This window comes from Balearica regulorum, chromosome 21, assembly GCF_011004875.1.
Source record: "Balearica regulorum gibbericeps isolate bBalReg1 chromosome 21, bBalReg1.pri, whole genome shotgun sequence".
Classification (NCBI taxonomy): Eukaryota; Metazoa; Chordata; class Aves; order Gruiformes; family Gruidae; genus Balearica; species Balearica regulorum.
Window position 1 is genome coordinate 2657365 of NC_046204.1, and position 19094 is coordinate 2676458.

General features: G+C 43.1%; 1 protein-coding gene across 7 annotated transcripts in view; it reads right to left on the reverse strand.

Moving 5' to 3' along the window:
• Positions 1–19094, reverse strand: part of MIB2 (MIB E3 ubiquitin protein ligase 2) — a 50843-nt gene that overhangs the window by 10648 nt on the left and 21101 nt on the right. For 2 of the 7 annotated variants that reach the window (XM_075773118.1, XM_075773119.1), the window contains 8 exons: positions 13237–13343; positions 10392–10586; positions 8978–9120; positions 6930–7037; positions 5587–5691; positions 4679–4841; positions 3549–3682; positions 1423–1571 (listed from right to left, as the gene is read on the reverse strand). In XM_075773118.1, coding sequence (XP_075629233.1) covers positions 1423–1571; positions 3549–3682; positions 4679–4841; positions 5587–5691; positions 6930–7037; positions 8978–9120; positions 10392–10586; positions 13237–13343 — 1104 coding nt within the window. Of the gene's footprint in view, positions 1–1422; positions 1572–3548; positions 3683–4678; positions 4842–5586; positions 5692–6929; positions 7038–8977; positions 9121–10391; positions 10587–13236; positions 13344–14826; positions 15210–19094 lie in introns of those variants that run through there. The other 5 variants (XM_075773120.1, XM_075773121.1, XM_075773122.1 and 2 more) reach the window with 3 other exon arrangements.

Genomic DNA, 19094 nt, shown 5'->3' on the forward strand with positions numbered 1-19094 from the left:
GAGTAAGAGAGATTAGATTCAATGCTGTGCAGACAGTAAAAGCCATTCCCCCTTGTCGTCTCACTCCATGCCCTTGTAAACAGTCCCTCTTCAGCTTTCTTGTAGGCCCCTGGAAGGCTGCTATAAGGTCTCACCGGAGCCTTCTCTTCTCCAGGCTGAACAACCCCAACTTTCTCAGCCTGTCTCCACAGCAAAGGTGCTCCAGCCCTTTGATCATCTTCGTGACCTCCTCTGGGCTCGCTCCAACAGCTCTATGTCCTCCTTATGTTGGGGCCCCAAAGCTGGACCCAGTACTCCAGGTGGGGTCTCACAAGAGTGGATTACAGGGGTAGAATCACCTCCCTCGACCTGCTGGTCATGATTCTTTTGATGCAGCCCAGGATACAGTTGGCTTTCCGGGCTACAAGTATGGATTGTCAGCTCATGTTGAGCTTCTTGTCCACTAACACCCCCAAGTCCTTCTCCTCAGAGCTACTCTCAAGCCATTCTTCACCCAGCCTGCAATTGTGCTTGGGATTGCCCCGACCCATGTGCAGGACCTTGCCCTTGGCCTTGTTGAACTTCATGAGGTTCACACGGGCCCACCTCTCCAGCCTGACAAGGTCCCTCTGGATGGCATCCCTTCCCTCCAGCGTGTTGACCACACCACAAAGCTTGGTGTCATTGACGTACTTGCTGAGGGTGCACTCAATCTCACTGTCCATGTCACTGACAAAAATGTTAAACAGTGCTGGTCCAATACCAACCCCTGAGGAACATCACTTGTCACTGGTCTCTACTTGGACACTGAGCCTTTGACGGCAACTCTTTGAGTGCAACCATCCAGCCAATTCCTTAGCCACTGAGTGGCCCATCCATCAAATCCATGTCTCTCCAATTTAGACACAAGGATGTCGTGCGGAACAGAAATTCTCGGGTTTTGTATCCTCTCAACCTCATCCCACCTCCTCTTGGTATTATAAAAAAAGAAACCCACCACCAAACCCAAACACAACAAAACCTTCCTAATTTGTACTCTAGAATCTGCTCTCTCTTTCCTGGTAACTGACAACACAATTCAACCTTTCATCTTGCTCAGAAAACATATGCACTTTCAGAAACCAAACAAACTAATCCCAACCAACCAATCCACCACCCCTGAAAAAAAAAATCTAATCACCAAAACCTCCTTATCACTTTTTCTGATTCTCCCCAAAATTTCTAGCACAGAAAGTGACCTAGCTGTGGAGGTTAAATTAGTGCACTAAGAAATGCATTTGTGGCCCTGAAGCTCAAAGGCCAATTTCTAACATAAGGTAAAACCAGAGAAAAGCCTCCATCAACCACACGCCCTTCACACAGACTGCCCATTTCTATCTAGAAATGTCCTTTTGCAGCCCTTTAGGTCTTGTATCAGAGACAGCAAGAAGAAAGATATCCTACCCAAAAGCTGCGTAGTGCAGTGCTGTATCTCCCTCTTCATCCCTTAGGTTGACTGTGGCATGTGCCTGCAGCAAAATCTTCACAACATCCAGATGCCCCTGATAAGAGGCAATCTGCAGGGCAGTTCTGCCCTGGTTCTTTGCGTCGACCTACAGGAAGGGCAGAGACACAGCAAACAGCTTGATTGGGGCAGACCTTGCCTTGTGTTCAGGCCTTAGCTCTGTTCTAGAGCAGGCCTAGCAGGATGGAAGTCACTAACTGCAGAACAGTTGCAGGCTCAGAAACGTTAAGCAGAAACCGTGCCCTGCTGGCTCTGCTTTATGTACATCAACAACAAGGTCGACCTTGTCCCAGAATACTTCTAAAGGGGAAGGGGACAGCACATTCAGTCAAGAAGGGAGAAGCAAGTGAACAGAGCTGGAAGCCAGGGCTCTAATTGCAGCTCCGATGCCAAATCCCTCTATGCCTGCAAGCAGAATATTTCTTGACATCTCTGCCAACAACCCCTTTCCCAATAGGAAAATATGTGAGAAAATCAAATTAGCTTTGCATAAGGCTTTGAAGATGCCAAGTCCCCATTGTTCCATGTTACTCCAGGTACTTTACTGAGCACAACGGCTGGAGGGTGTACCACAGTGTTGAAATGCTGCAACGAGATTTTTTGAGAATTAAAGGGACTGAAGAACAAAGAAAAGCTGTATGAAAGACAAGGAAAAAAAAAAAGGAAAAGAAGTTACTGAAATCAGTGGGATGCTAAGAAGAAGAAATGAAGGAGCTAGTAAAACCTCAGCAGACTGGCAAGGAGAACAGAGGATTTTTTTCCCTGCAGCTGGTTCTATGCAGCAGTCAGGAGAGCAGAACAGGCAAGACTTCTCTTGATTCAATCAAAATGTTGGTTGAGTCATTTAGGCAAGGAGGCATTAGAGGCCACTGTGTTATTCTTGCATTTACACAAGGAAGACAATGCTGATAAGCTGGAAAGGCCTTGGCAAGCAATTCCAACTTGCACTAAGCGAGCCTCAAATCCAGCCTCCTCTTGCTGTATAGTTACATAGAAATAACTAGTTTATTAATATAAGTATTAGAATAGAAATAGAATATAGAATAGAAATAGAAATCTGATGAAAATAACTAATAACATAATGGATTCCTGACTCTTGGCACTCTCTTATCTGGGATAAAATCGACAATTGCAGGTATTTGTCTATTTCTCCCATCTCCAGAGGCCCCGTTAACTTCGTAAGTAAAGAACTAAATGAATACCAGACAACTAACAACTACATCAGTTTCACAGGGGTTCCTTCAGAATTGATCCTGGTTTTCCTGGTTCACACGTCCAGCTACTCCTGCTAGCCGTACAGACATAGCATCAACAAAACTTATGTGTTGTTACCAATGATTTACAAGGACACTGCTGAAATACTTTGTTCTCTGGTTCTCCTTTTTTAACCCGTTTATAAACCCTGCATTCCTCACTGAAGAAGCTCAAACCTTCAAACAGGCAGCATGAAAGAGCAGTGATTTGAGTAGATCCTAACAGTCTGGCACTCTGCAAGCACATAAATTGTTCAGCAACAAGTCAAGCCCAGTCCCCTGCTCCAGTCAGACATGAGATAAGGCACTGCACAGACATGCACAGCATCGGGATCTGGGCAGCTTTTCTCTTTCCTGATTCCAACAAAGCCATTTTGCAAGGTCATTTAAGGACAGACACGTTCAGCCAGACACAACCCACGGCTTTCTTTTCAAAGGCAGGCTAGATACTTGGACACCTTGCTACTGTTTTCATATAGATAAATACCTCTTCCCCTAATTCTACAGGTGCGGTGTCTATACAGGAAATCTGGGAAAAGCCAACTTCGGAAACGTGCATTAAGAACTTAACTCTAGTTCAGATTTAATGCCACAAACTGGAGCCATAAAATATGCACATTTAACACACAAAGTTAATCCTAAATTGCAGCAAAATAATAAAATAATTTTCTGGCTGTTAGGAGCTAATACAAGGTCTGAAAAAATCTATTATTTTTCTCCCATCCTTTTCCCCACTTGACTACAAAGTTTTATGCCAGTATTTTAAAGAGGAGCAACAAAACATAACCATTCAGGATGTCTTCGAAACTTGCCTTGTCTGGGTACTTCTGAAGGAGCTCCCGAACTTTAGCTGCATTGTTGAGGGCTGCACAAATGACCAGGCACCCTGCATGCTCTGACTCTGTCTTCTGGGACAGCAGTTTCTCCAGTACAGTAATCAAAGTACCTGGTAGGAATGAGAAGCAGCCATAGGTTAAGAGGAACAAACCGCATCCGTATATATGCGTGCAGTTGGCGTTGTACAGCTGTCTAACCACAGTACAGGCCTGCTGTACCTCTACTACTTAGCTCACACAAAGAGCTTTACAAATTTGTGGCTTGCACAGAACTTTTGCTTTACGAGCCTGATGTTTTGAGAACTCAAAAGACATGAGACCATGCTACAGAAGACCAACACAGAAAAATCACTACTAAAAGGCAAATAATCTGAAAAGGAATGGATGGTTTTGGAAAGGATGGTGTAGGGCCTTTCAGACAGGCCCTCTAATTACAGACTTTTGAGTGCTTGAGAGGACAGATGTGTTACAGCTCTCCAGAGAGCACAAAGTTAAAAAGCTTGGGCTCATGTGCAAGTTCTCCCTGAAGCCTAACTTGAGCAAACAGTTTATGACCCATCTACACAGCAAAACAAAAAAAACCCTGCAGGTCTGTCCTCTCTCCCTTATGATCCTGGACATGTAAAGGAAATCAATATGGTGAGGCTAGGAAAAGTTTTATGAGCAGATGTGCAAACCAGACAAAATCCCCTCTACACATCATGTGATCTCAAATTCAATTTCAGGGTGGACCAGGCAAAATAATCATTGATTTGACAACACTTCCACACAAGGACCTGGGCATATTTCACAAGCATTCAAGACTTAGTATCCTCCTACAGGAAACACAGCAGGATGGAACAAAAATTGAGACAGATCAAGGCAGAAGCAAATACTGAACTTAGGGCAGTGCTACGGTTATAGCATTCCTGAGTCCTAAATTCTGTATTTTCCTGTTAAGGCCAGCTTTGCTTCCCCACTAAGGCACAGTTTGGTTTTGGAGCTCTGTCTGGGGAAGAACAGGCAGCTGGAGTTTAACACTGTCCAAACAGTCTTGCTATTGTTACACCAGCGCAACCATTTCACAGTCTCTGACAGATCAGCCATCTCTGTTCTCACTATCTCACTTTTTGACTCCTTTGCATTCTCCGTCGTCATGAGGTTTGCTTCCTCATCTCTCTGATAGGCTGTCAGGCAAGCTGGGTTAAACGTCCAGGACTGCCCTCCAACCAACACTCGCAAATCTCCGTCCCCATAGACTTTGATCACTTTGCCGATGTGCCCTAGGGTCTGCAATGGAAAGAGAGAGATGATTTTTAAAAGGTAAGATGCAGCGTGCTTCGCATCTCAGAACCAATGCAATGCTTCTAAGAGTGGTTTCGCAGGCGGCACTCCTGCTCTGTGAAAAGAAGCACTGAACAGTGACACACTTGCAGAACAGCTCCCACTTCAAGGACACCAGAGGGTTCTCAGCAGTTTCTCTATTACTGGTTTTACGTAAGAAGGGTTTCCCAGACACATTACAAACGTCTGGAGAGGAAGGTGGTGAAACAACAAAACATGGTCTGAAGAACCCTGAGAGAACTGATACAATTGGGACTAGGAAAGGTTTCCTCTGTGCACTTAATTGCTCCTGGAGGACACCTGTATTCTGCTTTTTAGCTATACTGGTCTGAGCAGACCACTTTTCCACTTGGACGTTCTTTCTTGCCTTGTTCCAGAGAATTAGGGAGGGCGTAAGAGGACTGGTTTACTTTGCTTAGCAGAACCCCTTATCTGACTTACTGGTAGCCAAATCCTTTGTCAGATTCCCCATTTACCCGCTCTGCTTTGGGTGCTGCAACAGGACTGTGTTACCGACAGCCAATAGCACTAGGCAACATTTATTTTGCAAGGCCTCAGCAGTCCCAGAAAGGTCCGTGCACTCACTGACCAGCAGGAATACTGGAAGGCAATGCAAGCCCAGTCACTATTACTAATTGCTTGGGAAAACTCGGGAAGTTACTGGACTGTCCTGGAACTGGCGCGCACTCACAGGTGCCATTTCATCTGTCCACTCCCCATGACCAGGTTGGAATCGCTTCACTGTTTCCATATCATCTATCACCCGGACAACATCACCAACCCAAAAGGTGTTGAGCTACAAGAAAAAGAAAGTCATAAGCTTTTGGGGCATGAAGCCAGAAAAAAAAAATAAAAAAAAAAAAATCAGTCCCTCCAACCCACCCCCACCCTCAGAAAACCCAACCAACCAAGAAGCCCATCGATTCAAAAAACAAGGCATTACAAAACATAAGTATGGCTACCAAGGAATCTGTAATCACTGCACTGCAAAATAAGCATAGTCCAAGGGCTGGAGTATTTCTATTTTAAGCCAAACGTACATTTAAGTAGGGAAATAATTTGGGACAGAACAATTTTCTTTTCTTTCTTCTTCAAACTAGTTATAATTAATACCAGGATAAAGTACACGTGGAACTTTCCTTGGTCTATCTCCTCACTATACCTGACTTGGCACTGGGGATTTTAATTCACTTTAATAAGGAAGTTATATTTGTTTATTATTTAAAACAGAAAAGAGAAACCAGAGTTTATCTGTACTGGTAATTTGCCAGATGCTCCCTCTGCTCACTGAGCTAAGAAGGGAGCACTGTCAAAACACACTTTTCAAAGCAGACTAATTTTGTGCAGAACAGCCTGACACTGCATTTTCCATTGGTATTGGAGTTTTTAGCATTGTGACCTTGTTCAGGTCTGTCAGAATTTTGCAGTCTTCCAGCAGCTCCTTCTATACTTATTAGTCCTAATAATCCACATCTCAAGTCCTCAAACCTCTGGGGAAGGCCAGAGCTATGAGTTTAAGAAATGCAGACACAAAATTAGAAGAGTCGGATTAAAAACTCAGGTTATCCAGAAGAATCAGAGAGAAGCGAGAGAAAGAAAGATGCAAAAAGAAGAATAACATGAAGACACAAGAACAAGGAAGAAAACAAAAGCAAATAGAAATGATGTGGAATAAGGTTCACCACAGATGAAAGGTAGCTGCAGAAGGATGAGCTACTGTAGGTCTACTGTTACCACTCTTATCAAAGAAGCTGAAATTAAGAAATGGAATTTACCTTAAGAACTTACAACATTTGAAATGCAAAGGTTCATACAACTGGACAGCCTAGCAGCCCAACTCCCACTGTCTGCAACCATCTGCCTTAGCTCTGATGGCTTGCAGGAAATTCTGCCTAGAACTACTGCTTTTAGAATAGCAGCATATTTCTTCGGCACTTGCTTGCGACACATTGCGTCCTAAACACAGCAGGCTAAATTGACAGCTGTTCCCTGCAGCGGTTCTAGTTCTGGCCAAGCTCACCTATCAGCACCTACCTTAGTCAGAGCTCCAGGATGGAAAGTCCAGCGGGTTTCACTGTTGAACTGGACCCTCACGTCCCCTCTGTCCGTGATTCTGTGCACAGTCCCTGTCTGGCCAATGAACTTTTGATAGGGGGAAAAAAAAAGTAGGGGAAAGCCCCTAAATAAATCACATTGCTTAATAGTGGGGAAAGCAGGCATCCAAGGCATAGATGGCTAAATTACCCACCACTTCCAATTCACAGACTAACAGTGCTCCCAAACCTGCTTTAAATGAGATGCAGTCATTGTTTTTCTGCAAAAGAAGGGAAAGGCTGCTTAAGAAGCTCCTCCATGTAGCAGCATATTGGGGGAGGAGGGTGATAGGAATACAAAGTGTGAAAATCCTTGAAAATGCAGCACAAATTGTCCTCCTATTTCCAAATGACAAAGGTGGGCAGAGATTACAACGTTGTTCTGCAGTGTAATACCAGCAAGGCATGGTTCAAGAAAAAAAAAAATGGGGGCACAGTAGAGGAGACTGCAGAAAACAAAGTACAGAACACTGCACTACACAACTATCTGTTCATTCTGACCAGCTGATAGTTTTGAGGGAGACAAAAAGTACCAATTTATGAGATGACAGGAAGTTACTGTTTCTCTGTTTATGTCCCTCTCTACACCTGCATTCACCACCAACAGGAATTCAGAAGTGCAGAGGTTTAACAACCTAGCAGCCTATGTTAGCTACACAGCAATGTTCAAAAACTACAGCTTTGGGGGCGAAACCTTAGCTGGAATAAAAAATTCATGGCTCCACTAACAGCCACCTTAAAGTTCATGCCAGAAGAGGGTAAATCCCTGCCTGCCAGGCTAAAAAACAGAGACCGACGCTCAGTTAATCGATTTCTGCACTGAACCTGAAACGTTTGTCTTGACGTTTTAAAGTCCAATTTCAAAAAGAGCGCTCACCTACAGAACAGGTTGGGCTAGGACACGTATATAATGTATCTTTGTCATTTTATAGCACTGCTTCATATACCAAGGCTTCAGAGCATTGTCTCAGTATCAGATCTGCAGGTTATTGAGTTTACTGACTCAAGCGTGGCAGGCACTTGGGTCACCTGTGGCTATACACCTCCCTCCCCAAAAAGCCACTTTTATACAAGTTATTAATACAGGCTCAGAGAAAAGTCTTATTACTGTAATGGTGAGTATCAAAATGTGATTTTGTCTTGCAGTAAATCTACTGCACAACAGCAGTACTGCCTTCTTCAATATGCGAAGGTAATTTAGTCTATTTGGGCCAATATCTGTATACTATTAAAAGTCAAGAAAACTGACTTAAGGAGAAACAAAAAGCACAGAACTTTAAATTAAAATGGCAATTTATTTAGCTGTTCTCATTTCATCTGAATGAAGCCCACACCGAATGTTCACAGCCCCCTGGAGACTTACTTCCATGATGGCCCCCTGAGATGCTATACTACAGTAGTAGGTGTAATTTCTAACTTGATTTCCTCTACTATCTGAGTTTTTTTAGACAACAGGTGACAACACACTGATAGCTCTTCAAGCTAAAGACAAGACAACAGGCTAAGCTCCAAGAACATCATATGGGCCGAGAAATTTTAGCCCTGGCCAGGGATAGAGTGCACTGTTGACAAAACACATAACTTTCATTAGTAGTAATGCACAGTACAAAAGAGGCCAAACAGGGAATGGATCCAGAACTCCAAGGAAAAGATCCACAGCTCATTTAAAAACAAACAAGCCATTTTTTTGCACTGGCTTCCAAGACTTTTGAGCAACTCTTCTGACCCACCGTAGACTCTTAGAAATTATGCAGGACTCCACAAGGCAACTCTCATACAACACAGATTTATCTGAGCCCAAAAATAAATATGACTCCAGTGTCCTATCACTAAAGAATTTGTATTTGTGATTCAGTCAACACAATACAGATACAGAAGGTAACACGTTACCCCAAGATATTCTGGTAACTTCCTAGCCAGTGCCTACTTCTGCAGTCTGAGGCAGTGACTGATACATTACTGAGAGCACAGGAGCAACCAGAAGCATACCTCAGCCATTTTAGGATTCCAGCCACCGTGGCCCTCCTGCATCTCCCGCAAGATGTCAATGTCCAGCAGGCATTTCACTTTGTCCCCGTGCTGGAACGGATGCCTGTCCGTGCTTTCTTTCCTCTGCAGTTCAGCTGGTTTTCCTAAAGAGAAGAACGATACCACCCACATCCATGCAGGATGCAATAATACGCTTTGTATCTCATTTGACTTTGTAACGAGAGTTGCAAATTAACATAGGCTTAATTGGGGCACAACGGTGTAAACCCCTTGTTCTATTGTGAAGTATTCCCTACACACTCTATGGGGCAGCACTACATAGAGAGACCCAAGAGGATTCAGCTCTAACTGGATATTGATATGGGTTAAATATGAGGTAGTTCTAACAAGACAGAATTTTGTCCCTTCCCAGAGGGGAATGCCTTTGAATGCTCTCATGTCACGTCAGACATCAGTAGCCCTTCTTAGTAATTCAGTCACCCACCACTATTGTTCAGCAGACACACCCACAGAGTCCTCAAAGTAAGTTCTCTTCCATAGGCAGCCACACAGCTTGCTTTGTAGAGTGTTTTACCCTCCTAGCCCTCCTGCTAATGAGAGGTTGTACCCCTGGAAATAAACTCCCCATCCAACCCTTCCCTGCCCTCATGCTCTTGCCAGGCTGCTCAGGGAGAGAAAAGGATGAGAAAGACCTGATTCTGCTGCTGCAAACTCAAGAACAGACCTCTCCATTTTCCTTCAGGGGAGCAAAAGATGGCCCCTGCACCTTATTAAAAAAACCGTAAGTAAAAAATGCTGCAAGTCCAAAAACACACGTAGTTTTCTTGGTTTCACTAGAGTTAAGAGGAAAGGTGGACTGCAGCAAGTTGCCAATATAGACATCACCTTTTTCCATAACTTTCTAATCTCTCTGCTGGGCAAGTATTTGGCAGCTCCACTCTCAGAAATCTCCTTTTCGTCACGTTCCCCTTTGACACGCTTTTTGGTCCACCAGAACAACAATATTTGCTCTCTAAAAGCACAGTGAACACCAGTTGGACCACTGCCTGTCTGAAGAATGAAAAACTTTGGATCAACAAAACTGACACTGGGTTGAATTCTCTGCTGACAGATGCAGGCACTCCCAAGGGAGTTTCATTTGCAGCAGCAAGAAGTTGCCTTGGCAGAAGATCCCCTTCTGGGCATCTGATGGTCTTGCACAATCTTACCACTGAAAGGCCAAACTACTTTACTAACCACCCTGAAATAAAGCAACATGTTCACACACAGACCACTTTTTTTTAAATGGCACACATCATATGGGAACTCTATAAAACCACCCACTAATTTTCTGTCTTCCAAGCAAAATGGCTTTAGTGTGAGGAAATGGCAGTGTCAATCAGAACTTCTCAACAGAAGACATGTCTCTACGCACCTAGTTTTGGGAGATGCTCTTTGTAGTAAAAGCCACCAGATGCCTCCACAGTACACTTCAGGTCTACTTTTCCCTTGTGTCCAACTCTGTAGACATTCGTGGTACCATCAGACCACGTGACGCTGGCCACACTGCGTCCAGTTTCTACATCCCAGCCACGAATATCAACCACGCGTCCAGTTTTACCTTCACCACCTGACAGCAAGAGAGGGGAATAAAGTGTCAAGCTTGCATTTTCACTGAGACTAATATACGGAAACTCAGCTGACGCCGGGATGTTTACGGAGATATAATTTAATAACATTTTTATCTTAATTAAGTAAAAAACAAGGGAAAAACTTGTCAGTTCTCCAACTATTCACCACAGAGGAATAGGCACAGAGCCACACGTCAATAGCTGGTGCAGATGAAATTGTGACACAGAGGTTGCCACCAGGACGGATTTCTGCGGAGCCCTGGCGTAGGCCAGCTTTACATGGTGAACAGAAGCACACAGGTCTGCTGCACTGACAGCTTACTGCTGCCTGAAGCAGTGCCCTCCAGTCAAGTGTTCTTCATACACATGAAAGAAGGAACTCACACACAGAAAAAAAATTATTTGGCAGCTCATACAACTTCCTCACAGCTTGCATGATTCCCCTTGGTCTGCAGAAGGCACCAGAAATCTCAGTACCTTTTTAATTAGGGAAATTAAACCATGTGACTGCTCAGTTTGACCAACTAGGAGAGAATCTCTACATTAAACTCACTGAAAGTCAGCCAGCCATTTACTTCGGAATATGGAAAAGCCGAATTCCGTGTAGAAGCAGCCATTCCTCCTGATGTACAGAAACAGTGCCTAGCCAATGCACAGCGTCATGGCACCACACTGTGGCAAGACAAACACACAGCAGCGTTGTAAAACCCACCCAAGATCTTTAATCTTTTCCCAAAGCCGGCCAGGTGGAGGAACATCAAGTAAAGTTTGTTCTGGTGCTTCTCTTCACCTGCCCAACCAAGGAGGAGTACTATCAAAACAATCCAGAACAGGAGGATGTACTTGTAAGAAGGGAAATCTGGCTGGGCACACATACTCTCATCTGAGAGACAAGAGTCCATCAACACTGAACCTAGTGGCAGGCAGAATTTGCAGATTCCCTACCTCATTCTGCTATATTATTAATGTGGACAGGTTGTAACAGATTGCTGTCCTCTCCCTGCTCTTTCAGCCTGTGAGAAGCCTGGCAGGTATCACCATTAGTGCTGACAGAAACTTAGCACCAGCGACAAAAGAACTTAATGTTTGTCTGTTGCAGCAGGGATTCAGACTGAACAACAATAACAACAAGTCATCTCCCCCTCGCCCTGCTCAGATGCTTTTCTCTGAGGAGCTTCCCCTTCCATGGTGTTTGGGCTCTGAGAAATGGTACTAAGGAAAAATATGGATTCAATGAAAAGGCTGAAGTGACTGAAGAGCTGCCAGGGTCCACCCTGACCACAGCAGAGAAAACAGTTTGGTCAATTGTCAAATTTTGCAGTCAATGCTAATTTCTGCAAAGGGCTCAGGCAGCAGGAATACAGAAAAGACACAGGCAAATAAAAGCAAGACCACTCAATCAGATTTCTCAACTAGCTGGTATTGCCCTTACCAGACACACAAGACCACATGATCAACACATAAGCTTACCAGGACCCTGGACCAGAGTTTGCAAGGTTATTTATTACCACTACTTATATGTTACCTCCTTAAATGGAAATAGAGTTGATGTGTTAGTGCTACCAGGAAGCTAAGTTCAGAAGAGCGAAAGGCTGTGGATGGGGACAGCTCCACAAAGACAAGGTATTGCTCTTTAGAGACCAGCTGAGTGGCTGGCCTTATGTTTCTTCCCACTTGTCTCGCACATAGAACTGCTTTCGGGTCACAATCGTTGCAAGCAACACAAGTCTCAGACATGTAAATGTTGATCTGATCTCAAAAGGATGGATAAGCTGTACTGAGCATAAGCTGCTTTTGCTCTCAGACCCTGCAAGTATCCATGTCCTCCACTGAACCCAGAGCTGCAATAAATGGTGGGAGTCAGCAGTGGAAACCTTTGGACTTAATAATTAAGGGAAAAAAGAAGCTGTAAACATTACAGTGTGTATAAGGCTCTGGGATAGAAACAGATCATAAAGTATCCTTAACCCTGTTAGCACTACACAGAAATTGGTATCAGTGAATTAGACACAGTCATTATACCACAAGATGAGCTCTAGAAAAAGCATTTCTGTCCCTTTGCATTTTCAGCCTGCAGTTACAATTCATACAGAAAGCAGAAACCATTCTTCAGTAACCACAGCAAACAGTTCTTCCTCAACGGTCCATGGGAAACACTCCTTATAGATCATTTCTCTTCACTGTTCTTAAAAGTGTCCAAATAAGGATATTCCAAAGAACTCCAAAGGAAAAAGGACTACTGCACACAGTCAGACAAACCTTATTCCCACTGCGAACGGAAGCTTTTTCAGTAGAAGACGGGTCTTTATTTTCTTGTAACGTGGTATACACTTACAGTTCTATCTAAGATCTTTCAGGATGGTTCCCATGAGTTTTCACATTTATAAAACAGGAGCAGCAAAACTTCCCTCCCACACTCTAAATGAATGCATAGAGTTTATGCCATAGACATGGTTCTAAACAAATACAAGAAAACAAATTATATTTAATACTCTAAAGAACAGCAACCTGCATCATCTGAACAGCTCCCCTAGAAGCTACTGCTCAGCACATGCATTTTCAACTAGCAATTTGGCAACCAAACCAAACCAAACCAAAAAAAAAAAAAAAAAAAAAGGTGTTTCAAAGGACATGTCAAGAGTAGCTTACCATCCTGGTTGCCCCACTCCCAGTCGGGGCCACGGACTACTTTAGCCCCCTGAAAAGTCCCTTTTAATGTGATACGAGTCAAATTTTGTCGAGGACTCACTAGGACTCTGCAAAAACAAAATAAGAGAAAACAAATTAATTTATTGTTACTATTCACACTTTATAAAGCTCTGTTCCAACTGAGGTCTGTCATATGAGGACCAAGTATACCACACTTACAAAAGAAACCCCAAAAACATGACTTCAGTTCTGAAAAGCATGTAAGAAGTGAGAGAAGACAATAAAATAGCTGAACGGGGTCTTTGATCCCCAAAGTTGGTCTCCCCAGGAAGGTCAGAATACTTAGCCACTGTTCCACTGATGGCAGAAAGACAACTAGTGAATAATACACTGGGCTAAAGACGACGCAGGTTTGTCTTTGAACATTATCAAAACTTGTGAGATCTGTGGTGAGCTTTAAAAAAGTTCTGTGTTTCTCTCAACTGTGGGATGCAGATAACTGGGAATGAACAGGCACACTTCAGTGACAGTCTGTGGAGACAAACACACATCTACACACAAGCAGCAGGACCGTGGTGGGGACCATCTCTCATGTTGTTAGACAACAGAATGACATCCTGCCGACTCAGGAAGTTGAACATATACAAACACAAAGATTCAAAACAATTTACATTTACTCACGCACAGCATGCTTAGCTGTGAAGGAAAAAAAATCATCCTTCTTTCAGAACTTCAAAGAGCCTTGAGGGGACTGTGTAGGGCAAAAATAAAATCTAGTAGCTCCAAAGAAGAAAAATTCCCCACACGCTCTACGAGATGCACAAACCAGAAATTATATTAGGGGAAGGCAGCTCACTGAGGGCCAAGTAGGATTACTGTGAATGCACACAAATTAGTATTTTTTAACATAATCATTTACCAGCAATTCTACAGCATAAGGTACAACATCTGCAAACCAAAGTGATCAAAATCTGGATTTAGCAACTTCTTCCCACTGCCTACACAGGGCAGGGACGCCCTGCTACAAATATCATCAAGCAATCCCAAACATCCTAGCAGGAGGGCACGTTAGTTTTCATTGCCAGCTGTGCCACTTCTAATCCACAGGCTCCCCAAAGGAGAACACCCAAGACAATACAAGTCTGATACAATTAAAACATATCTTTAAAACAGAGCCTCTGGGTGGGTGAGGGGGGAAGAGGGGAGTAAGGAGGAAGTTAGTAACTTCTCCAAAAATTCTGACATCACTTTGGAGGGAGAGCGATACTGAATTTCAGCTGCCCTTGTACCCCATGGTTAAGTTTAAGGCAACGCTTATGGACATTACAAGGGCGTACACTGCACGAAAGCACCAATGGCTCAGGCAGTCTCCTAGCTCCAAGTCATAAGGAGTTCAGCACATTTCATAACCTAAGCTGCAGACTGCACAGCCTAGTTCACATGCTGAAAAGCAGAGCAGATTAGACCAGCAGTGTTGTGGCTAGACTGTTTCCAGGATAACACGGACCTTTCTATCTGCCCTGCAATCCGCATCACAGGCATACACACCAACCCATCTTAAGAAAAAAAGAGGAAAAAAAAAATACCTACGTGATAGTAAACAGGGGGTCTGATGTCCTGTTAAAGCAGCTTCCAATTCCCATAATGTTACAGCAGCTTCCCTGCTGGTTTTGTGCGTGCTGTTCCTAGTCTCTGTTCCCTAGCAGAAAGCGTTCTCATGAGATACCAAGCCACTAAAGTCCTTGTGGACCCGTTTGTGTTGCTCACCCAGGGTACAATCCACTTTCTAGGTGACTGCAAAGGTGCCACAATCCCTACCCGTAATTGTGCCCCTCCTCCTGACAGCTCTTGGCAAGTCCCAGCCCAGACAGAGCGAAACGAAGTTCAGCAGCTGTTCCACAGGGGAAGGGGAGGGGAAGCCAACCAGGGGTAGGACTGACCTCAGAATGCTGTATTTATTTTCCATCTAATACCTAGAGAGAGAAGGTGGAGACTCAGAAGGATAAAAAGCTTATGCTTGAACTTACTGTTTACTTATCCATCAAAAGCCTAAGTCTTTTACCTTTCTTAACTTGTTAACAGATCTCCCACCTGTGCTTTACAACCTAATGTGTTTAAAAAGAGGGAGAGATTATTTACACATGTTCTTCTAATCGTTGAATGTTCATTATCCAGATCGTAGCTCAACAGGAGGAAGACGAAGACCATTTTGTGAATGGCTGGGATTTTGTCTGGTTTAAACCCCTTCAAGGCTGGCAGTTGTTATGAAAGAGAAGCTAATGAAAGAGGGCTAGGAAAAAGCTCAGCTAAAAAGAAACGCTGATCGGCATTCATTTTATTGCACTGCGTGCACTACAGACTGGCTTCAAAAACCAGCATGGGCTTGTGTACTACATCTGAAACAGCTTAGCTACAACATGCACCCTATTTTGTCAAATGTTTTTCTAACAATTCATCAAAGATGTCTTAGTCAAGCCCTGACACAAAGTGATAAAAATACACTTCCTTCCCCTAAACCCTGCTCTCACAACGGTGGGGGTTCAATGCAAAGCTTCTCAGTGATAGTAAAATAAAGTACGAAGTTAAGCTTAAGCAAGATGCTTAAACAGCAAAATAACCACCATTCATTATATTCCTAGCATAATTTCCCTTTTCATATAGCCACATAACAGCAGTCATTTCCCATCTCAACAGCTCTCACTTTAACCTGTCCCTTTCAGTCAAATTTGTGGCTAGAGACCACAAAAACAAAGCTTACCAGTTCAGCAAGCTGAGCTTCCGTAAAGAAGAAAGAAGAGTAAGAAATTTCACCTCCCATTCTACTGAAATGTTGGAGGCAACCCACCATAACTGCCTTCTTTCCCTGGCCTCACAAAAATTTTGACCTTGTCTCGAACCACACTGCTGACCAGCAACACCGAAGAATGATGCGAGAACCAGGTGTCCTGAGCCAACATCTTAGGTTTTCATCTAATTCAACATGTTTTGCTCCAAATACTGGATAACAACCAAAGTTATTAGTGTGTTGCAAAAATACCCTAGGGATAAATTTAACCACTGCAATACTGCCTTTAATAACAATTTTAATTATGAGAGCCAAAGTCTGCAGCCATTTCTGCCCTACAAATTCCAATGATATTAAATTACTATAGAGTCCAGAAAACACTTGGGAGCACGTACCGTACAGAATGAAGGTATGGTTCCCTTCAGCATGCTGGGAACCCCCCCACACCGTGGATATTCTGCCTGGGCTCAATTTCACCGAGGTGCTTCCATAGCCTTTCACATTACTCAGAGCTACGCTTCAGGCAGCTAGAAAAATAGCATCATCCGCGCTTTACAGATAGAGATTTGAGACCGAAAGCAATGACTTGGAGAAGTTTAAACAGAGATTGCTTTTAATTTTCAGTAGCAGAAGTCAGGGCCCCTTCATACCAGGCACAGCTAACTTATTTTGCAAGACAAAGACTTCTCCGCTCCAGAAAATTCTTATCCAAATAAACAAGCACAATGCACACAACCGGAAAGCAGAAGGGATGGTCACCCTGCGACGTGGCAGGCCATAAATATTGTGTTAATTAGATCATCCCATCTCTTCAAAATGGCACAGCTGTAAACTAGAATCCTAGCTTATCGTGGTGGCTACAAACCCACATTCCTTCTAGGATGTATAAAGATCTATGCAAGCTACCTCAAGAAATGCCAACCCAAGGATCTTACAGAAACCACATGTAAAACTGACCTCAGTGATGCAAGAAATTCTAGATTCTGTAATCCTCCCTAGCAAAGCTTTTACTGAAGCACTTCCAGCAAAGGATAAAGGAAGGAAATTCTGACAGATGGCAGGCGGATGCTGATTGCTCGAGCATGAACCAGACTAAGACAAGGACGCTAGTAAGTGAGGGATCAGGATCACAGAAACCTATTTCAGGAACTGTCTTTACCAAGAATTTCCATTGTCAATCCTACCCTTCCTTGCCAAGGCACAGTTCTTCACAAAACCAGCTGTATGTTTGTAACTCAGACCGCAGGGTCTGAGTTGGGCTAAACGCTTGCTGTCTTTTTCGCTAACCTCCAAAGCTAACTCATATCAGACTCCGTTTTGGAAAGCCACGGCGGGCGAGATTTCAGACCAAGCCTACTAAATGTGAATTAAAATGTGTACCTAAGGCTGTACTGCAGACAGAAAGTTTCCTCAGCTGTGCTCTCAGAGACGTTTATACGCAGCCTTCAATGGCAGAACATTGTACTGAGAATGATTCAGAAGCACTGGTGAGCACACAAAGTGAAAGGTCTTGTTATCACCCTTTAAGCGGGACTATTAGTTCAAAGCAAAGACTCAGGATGTTTTAATGAAGATTTCTCTTGCTTACAGTTTTGATCATGTAATTCCAGAAAAGATAAAGATGAAATACGTAGCTGAAATTTAATCCCTATTTCACAAATCAAACAGAACGTTCCAAACTAAATAAGGGAAGCCTGGGTGCGGGGATATGCTCCAGTGTTCTGCAATGTACGTGTAAAAAGGTACAGTTAGGTAGTTTATCTGGTAAATCATGGGGGTTTTAAAAAGTAAAACTATATTAATTCATTAACAGAATAAATTAATAACTACATTCATATTAGTAAATTCATTAATACTTAAGAAACATTTTTAAAAGTTAGGAAACATCCTCACACAAGAGTCAGATTTGGTTCAAAATGTTACTCACCAAAATTGCTTAGTTTAGCAGCTTAAACTGACACTGCATAAATAACACATGTTGAAGAGGTTACTACAGTAAGTAAACGCACATCCCCTTTATTGCCTAGTAATCAAACGCCCAGCAGTTGTCATTCAGCTGCTATATTAGTTCAGGCTCACAGTATAAGCAGTCACAGATGGAAGGCTGGATTATTAAAAAGCTGCCTTGAATGGGTGTGCAGTGCACATGCATACCTAAAAGATAGCATGCACTTGTTCTTGTATCTGATTTAGAAATCCAACTGGTAACTAGACTAGACAGAGCTGGTTTAAGAATTATGGCTGACAATAACTGCAAACTCTGCTTTGACTACAGTATAAAACACAACATGAGAAAATATTTGTATTTCTTATGCTTGATTACACAAAACATTTCCCTGTGTAGTTTACTGACTCCTCCAACTCCACTGTTCTCCAGAAAAAAATAGGACTTTTAAAAATTTGTTAAGGTTGTGATGTATTGGTGAGTGTAATCTAGAAAACAGCCTGGGTAAAATGCACCACATCCCCTACTGAAGTTCAGCCTAGCATCATCCCTGAGAAGGCGATGCATGCAAAACGCCATTGCTGCTTTTGCACTTGAATAATACTAATATTTTGTATAAGAGGAAGATTATCTCAGACTTGATTATTTGCAGAACTCACCAGAGTGTGCCTGACTATTCCAGCCCTAACATCAATCTGACAAGTTTTGCTTTGCTATCCTGCTTACAGACACTGATTTATCTTCCAATTATGAGGTGTACATTTAGCAAACGGATACAAGATTGTGAAAACGGGTCTTCAGTGAAACTGAGCTGTCTGTCCTTTTAAACTAAGGATGAGAGTCTCTCCCAAAACAGCTATAAAATTCAAACAAAACAAGACCAATAAAAATACCAGCAACTGGCAGATGTCAGGAAGAGATTACTCCAAATGGCAAAATATAAAAAAATCAGTACTTCCTGCCACCAGAGGTTCAAACTCAGGTCATGTAAGACCTGAAATAGCCTTCAGGTAAAGGTGTTTTCAAAGCCTCTTTAGAAAACTGATTGGGAACCCTCTGCAGCATCTGTCTGGGCTTAAGGCCTCTTAAATCCCAGGATTAGTGGCTAGGTTTAATTGTGCAGGTGCC